Below are 6,453 nucleotides of genomic sequence, written 5' to 3'. Positions count from 1 at the left end.
AGTTTTTCCCCAGTGTGCGAACGTGCTTTATTCCAGGAATCTCTTTTTAGCAACATACAAAAGGTGTCAGCAGCTAGGATATTGAAATAAGCGCTCAAGGCTGTATTGCAGCAAGCACAGCAGGAGCTTGTTGAGAGAACGTAGGATGGCGTGGACTGGACTTCATCAAAATTGTGCCAGTGTACCTAATGCTGTAATTACAAAAGCAGAGCCAAAACTTTGAAACGACTGCATCGGCGAATTGCAATATGCACGATACCTCATTGGCACGTTACCAGTATTATTCATTACATGTCTTCGCTGATTGGCTGGCAGAAATCGTGTGGTTCTACTGCCTTTAAAGTGAGACATACTGTATTACCACGTTTGCTAATAGTAATATGCAGTGGGACCTCCAAAGTCAAACAGTTGTGCTTAGCTCCCAAGTTGTTCTAATTTTTAAAAAAATGAAAAAGGCAAAGCCTATTTTCGTTTCCCTTGGGAAATAATGTAATATTGTAAAGTGAATTAATCTGTCACTAAAATCTTTATTAACTGTACAGGCAGTGTTTAGGTATCATTTTAACATTGCTTACTGTCAAGCAAGTGTAAACACGTCCTAACCACTGTATAATAAAAACTAAGTTACTGTGAAAATGCCTGACCAGACACAACGAGCAAGGGACAGGATGGGGTTTGCAGCGCTATACTGTCACCTAGTGGCATTCTCATGGGTAATGCCATTTACTTTGAAGTTTTGGATTTCCTCATCTGTGGTTATTGTTACACTTCCCCTCCTGTCATTTTAAAGCATTATTTTTGTATATATTTTTTTTTTATTCCACAATTTTTTTATTGCAATTCAAATTGTAGGGCAGCATGGGATACTAGTGGTTAGCACTTCTGCCTCACAGTTCTTGGTTAGAAACTTGCAAGTTCTCCCCGAGCTTGCTTGTCTTTACTCTGGCTTCCTTTAGATGTCTGTGGATTTGACTGTGACGTGATCAGCTCCGTGACCATTTCAGGGTTTAACGTGCTTTTCTTGCCCAGTCAGCTGTGATAGTCTCCAGCTCATCCACAACCCTAATGCTAACAAGCGCTATTGAAAAATGGATGGCTGAATGACTTGAAAGGTTTCACTCTATTCATTTTAGGCTTCCCGTAATTTATATCCTGAGAGCAGCACTGCAGCACCATCATGGTGATGAGCGAGAAATATTCTTGTCAAAATACTTCGAGTAAATTAAGACGAGATCATCATTACTTGAAGGTCCCATATTTTGGCTATAATGACCTCCATAGTGACACTCTACAATGGATTTAGTATAAAAGTGTCACTTTCAAAAACACCTTGGTTTTGTCATACGAGTGTCCAGAGAAGGCTCCTCTTACCGCTACTTGTTTGACGCGGTTTTCTATCTGCTTTGTCCACATTTGGCTAAGACCACCCCCTTTCCTCTGATTGGTTGCCTCTTTGTAGAAGACCCACTTGTGAGAGACAGCGCTGTCTCGGAAAGGTAAGGTATCTATGTCACTCTTTGCGAGTGACATAGATAAGCTTAAGAAATTCGAATGACCTGATTTCAGGCCTCTCGGCAGGAAAAAAAATTAAAATAAAAGGTACACAGGAATGCGCAGACCATTTTCATTCATATTTCACGTTTACTGAGGCACCATATAAGCCAATATAAGTCAGTTTGGTAAAATATGGGACCTTGAAGCATATATACATTTTTGTGATTATTTTCTCATGAAATAATTGCCTTGGCTCAATAATAGTTGGGGAACACTACACTGGAGACCAGCACTTCTCATCATCATATAAAATAGCACAGCTACACGCAGAACACATAAGATTCAGTAGGTTTATTCTATCAGAAACAACCAGTAGGTTTACATATTCTCGTCAGTGTAGTTAGAATGTACACGAGGATATACAGTACAATAAATAAGTACAGCTTGGTGAGTAGTTGTTGTTGATGGTCATTCCCACCAACTGTCCAGCCTGTGAACGTGTACCCTTTGCTTGTAATGATACTCTTTGAGGTGCTTCTTCAAAGCGCTGGGTACGGGTAGGGCGTTGATGCCGTCGTAGGTGGTGCAGCTGCTGACGACGGCACGGCAGAGCCTTTGCAGGCTGAAGGGCTGCGTGCGGTGCATGGGGAAGGACAGCAGCGGTTCGAAGAACATGCAGGAGCTGGGGTCCTTGTAGTGCTCCACCAGAGCCGTGACGGTGGGCGCGTGGAAGACGCTGGGGTCGCGCACGTCGAAGCTGAAGTTGTGGTTCCATTGGTCGACCCGGGCGTGCAGCGAGCGGCCGTAGCGGCGGAAGCTGACAGAGAAGAGGTAGTCCTCCTGGGCAGAGTCGCGTAGCAGGAAGGTGCCCTCGGGCTTGCCCTCCAGGAGCCCCTCGGCCTCATAGCGGTCCATGATGCCCCAGTAACAAGGCAAGTTGGTGATCTGCAGCATGTCGGGGACCAAACAGTGGATGTAGTCGATTTGAGTATGGACATGCGGGCTGGCGTGGGTATGCGTGGCTCTTGGGGGCGCTTCTGGGTCGACCGGAGGGGTAGCACTAACATCAAAGGAGGAAGATGACGTGGAAGACGAAACCACAACCTCATCTAGAGTGTCCAGACAGCTCTGCAGAAGAAGCTGGTGTTGCCGCTGGAGGAGAAATTGGTTCTGCTCAGCGCCGCCCGCTTCGTTCAGGCCGTGCGCCAGCTTGGGTCCGCGGCGCCTGTGGAGGGCCGCACTCGCTTGCGGCGTCACCTCCAGCGTGTGGATCTCTGCGTTAGCCGGCGGCTCAACGCCATGCTCGATGCTGATGCGCCGCCGCTCCCTCAGCCGGTCGTCGACATCGTCCGCCGGGAACGTCACGGCGGGGTCGAGCGCCGTGTGCTGCTTTATGAGGTGCCACTTCTGAGCTAGCTCCGACCCGGCCGGGAAGGGGCAGTTGTCTAGCATCAGCTCGCTCAGGTGGATCTTGCGCCTGGAGGAGGTGCAGCCTGCTGACAGGGAGAACGCGTGAGGGAGCGGCGGCGTACTCGCTCCACTGTGCGTTTTCATGGGGAAACACTGCCCCATTGCATCTTGAATTTTTTGCCGGAGTGTGCGACTGCTGTTGCTGCCTTCAGTGGCTGTCAACTCTGTGCAAGAGTTAACTGCTCCCAATACTGGACTGGATGTCCGCTCTTCTGACAGTAATGAGGCTTCCTTACCGTGACGTCGAAAGACCACTCTCTGGGAAGACGAGGAGGTGGCCGGGCCGGTCTGGTCCCTGCTCTCCAGCTCCTTTAAAAAATCCCCATACTCAAAACCGTCGCTGACAGGCCGTTCGGCGGCCAGCTCATGTGCTGTAAAGCCTTTCCTCTTGCAGTGAGCACCTTTCTGCCCACCGCCAGTGCCCTGTCTCTCCTCTGAACGACTCAGCCGTACCTTTGGCCGCGCTCCCCTCTCGCGCTCTTTTCTGCGAGCCGCCGACTCCTCTGGTAATGACATCGTGGACTAGGGGGAGAAAAAAAAAAAAGTCTGACATGGATCATTATATTATTATTATGAATAATTGATTTTGTTACAGTAAACACGCTTTGGCCCACCTTTCCGGGAGGGTTGAAACTTCTGTGAGCTTATGAATTTGGGAACTTTCCATGGGAAGTAATAGGCATATATGTCGAAAAATAATTGAAATGTAATGTTATGTTGTCTGGTAGCACAGTGAATAGTGGTTAGCAAGTTTGTCTCAAAGTTCTGAGTTAAAATCTCAGTTCTGGTGTTTCCTGAACAGTGTTTGCATGTTCACCTTGTGCTTGAGTGGGTTTTCTTATGGTGCTCCAGCTTCCTCCTACATTCCGAAAAAATGCACGTTGGGTTCATTGAAGACTAAATCATTCATCGGTGTGAATCTGCCCTGTGACTGGCACAAATGGGATTGACCAATCACAATCATCTTTGCATCTGCAAAGTTGTAAAGAGTAACTGTGTTTATTATATTTTACTCGACTGATGTAAAGCCACTTAATATATAAGACATAAACCAGACATTTGTGGTGATAGTAATAATATAGCCACATAGACGTTTCATTTGTGACAAGTCAATGACGTGATGTCATCTTTAGTAGAGGTTTCCATGAAATGATATAATCGAGGAACGATTGTCTTATTTCTCCAAAATAGTTGTACGTCCTCTTGTATTGCTCCTCTGTCAAAATCCTGGCTTCTTAATGGAATTTCTGGTGGGACAAGCTACAATTTAAGCAGAGGAGCTAGGACCGAGAAAGGTCCAAATATAGAAATGAGATGTGCCCTACACTTGACTGTTAACCAGTCCAGGGCATAGCCCACTGGCATCAATCGCCCAAAGTCAACTGGGGTAGGCTGTTTCCTCAGGACCCTGAACTGCATAACCAGTATAGAAAATGAGTGGATAATTACTTCCCATGGAAAAAGTGCTACTTAAAATATTGCCAGAATTAAGAAACTTTCGCCCCTTTTCCAACTCTACTTTCCACGGGTGTACTGTCTAGTATTTCAGAACAACTCATTTAATCATTAAGCAGTCAGAGACAAATAATTCCAAAAGTGGACGAGTTACAGTAATTTAAATATTACTGTTCCTATCATGGCAGAGTTGTCCCTATATAAACACAAAAGAGTCCTACTTGGAAAACTTAAGCTACACGGAACAATTCTTACTGTAAAACAACTTAATACGTATATATCAAGCGTTAGCACAGCTAAGGCTAACCTGGCTGAAGAGGTAGCTACTTGTTAACTTGGTACATGCTTAACGGAATGGGGGAAACAAATGTAAATACAAAACGGTAGGTTAACTCGAGCGAAGTGTATGAACGTACCTTTGCTGGTCGTATCAAACTCAGCACGGAGAAGACTTCATCTCGGGTACATTAATGACGTTGCCAAACGGCGGCTAGCTCCCGTTAGCTACTAAACACGGAAGCCGTTCAACCCGGAAGTACTTTCGATGTCGCAGTCAAATAAATATTGAGAAAAATATATATGTTCATAAAGTCACTACTAAAATTAAAGTCGTACATTTACAACCCAAAATCTGCCAATGTGCACGAACAAAGTCGTGAGTTCACACGAACTACAAGAAAATACTTGTAATTTTACGACATTAAGGCTTGATAGTATGACAAGCTCAAACGTTTATCTGTCTTAAAACAAGAAAAGTCGAGAATTTTGTCGCGTTATAGCCTACGTTGACCAGAAGTATGTTTTCAATAAATATTTTTTGTTATTACTTGATCGATAGACAGACATGACAGCAAGGTGTCCAGAAAGGGAGCTATAGGTGGTCTGGTGACTACATTAATTTTATGGGAATTTTCAAATTCGGTCGATAAAATTACAGCGTTGGTGTGATAATATTACAGCTTTCTTTCTTTTTCAAAATTCTTCTTCTTCTTTTTCATTTCAAAGTAAAAGTCCCGTGAAATTGGTATATTTTACTGTCATTACCACTGATTTAAAATATTCATTAAAACAAATCTACGAGATAACGCAACACCAGTCCAGTTCTGGGGGACACTACACTTCCCTAGGTCTCCAACCAAAGTGGTCCCACGCAAATCTGATGTGGCATTTCAAAACAAAAGTCCCCTGAAATACGCATATTTCACTGTCACTACCACTGAATTAAAACATTCATTTAAAAAAATCTATGAGATATCGCAACACCAGTCCAGTTCTGGGGGACACTATACCACCCCAGGTCTCCAACAAAAGAGGTCCCATCCAAATATGATGTGGCATTTCAAAATAAAAGTGACAGTGAAATATGCATATTTCAGGGGACTAATTATTAATTATTTTAGGGTGGCTTTGGCTCAGTAGATAGAACAGATTCGAATCCCTGCTACGACTGTCTGCATGTCGAAGTGTCCTTGGGCAAGCCAGTGGGCCTGGCACCGCCCATTGGTTTATGAATGTATGCGTGAATGTGAGGCTTTGTAAAGTGCTTTGGGCACTGATGGTGTAAATAAAGCGCTATATAAGTGAAGTCCATTTACCATTTATTTTTCATAAGATATCAAATAAACTACATTTTTAATGCATCTCAAGATTCAAATTAACTTTGCTAGTTGCATTCCTTAACCGAAGAGCATTGACGTCCGTATTATTGGGAAGCTTTTATTTTGAAGGTGGCTTTCGCCACGAGTTGGCGACCTATTACCGTAATGCCTAGTATGAAACAAATTAGGGGCGGCTGGCTTGACTGCTACTTTACGAGTGGAGGCTGGGTACATATAAACAAACAACCATTAGCTCTCACCTTCACACCTATGGGCAATTTAAGATTATTCAATCAACCTACCATGCATGTTTTTGGGATGTGGGAGATAATCGGAGCCACACAGGCGGGATCTGAACCCGAGTCCTCACAACTGTGAGGCAGATGTGCGAAACAGTCACCTTTCCATCCCCCAAACCCCCCTTAAAATAAAACAT

The 6,453-nt window shown here is 44.4% G+C and overlaps 1 protein-coding gene across 6 annotated transcripts; it reads right to left on the bottom strand.

The window, feature by feature from the left end:
- Positions 1-1,830: 1,830 nt before the first annotated feature.
- On the bottom strand, positions 1,831-5,672 carry socs9 (suppressor of cytokine signaling 9). Of its 6 annotated transcripts, XM_061781631.1 has the most exons (5): positions 4,836-5,671; positions 3,782-3,936; positions 3,418-3,486; positions 3,201-3,273; positions 1,831-2,987 (listed from the first exon to the last, which is right to left on the bottom strand). In XM_061781631.1, the coding sequence occupies exons 3-5, from the start codon at positions 3,478-3,480 to the stop codon at positions 1,963-1,965; spliced, it is 1,161 nt and encodes a 386-aa protein (XP_061637615.1). In that variant the 5' UTR covers positions 3,481-3,486; positions 3,782-3,936; positions 4,836-5,671; the 3' UTR covers positions 1,831-1,962. The 6 variants fall into 6 exon arrangements, with proteins under 6 accessions (XP_061637615.1, XP_061637612.1, XP_061637614.1 ...); XM_061781628.1 differs by having other exon boundaries at positions 1,831-3,273; XM_061781630.1 differs by having other exon boundaries at positions 3,201-3,486; positions 4,836-5,132.
- Between the last annotated feature and the right edge of the window lie 781 nt (positions 5,673-6,453).

Source organism: Phyllopteryx taeniolatus, chromosome 8 (assembly GCF_024500385.1).
Source record: "Phyllopteryx taeniolatus isolate TA_2022b chromosome 8, UOR_Ptae_1.2, whole genome shotgun sequence".
In the NCBI taxonomy this organism is placed as follows: domain Eukaryota; kingdom Metazoa; phylum Chordata; class Actinopteri; order Syngnathiformes; family Syngnathidae; genus Phyllopteryx; species Phyllopteryx taeniolatus.
This window is presented reverse-complemented; position numbering and strand designations above follow the sequence as displayed.

Bases quoted from the DNA above. Each gene is read 5' to 3' on its own strand.
- socs9 (XM_061781627.1), bottom strand. From the start codon at position 3,480: ATGTCATTACCAGAGGAGTCGGCGGCTCGCAGAAAAGAGCGCGAGAGG.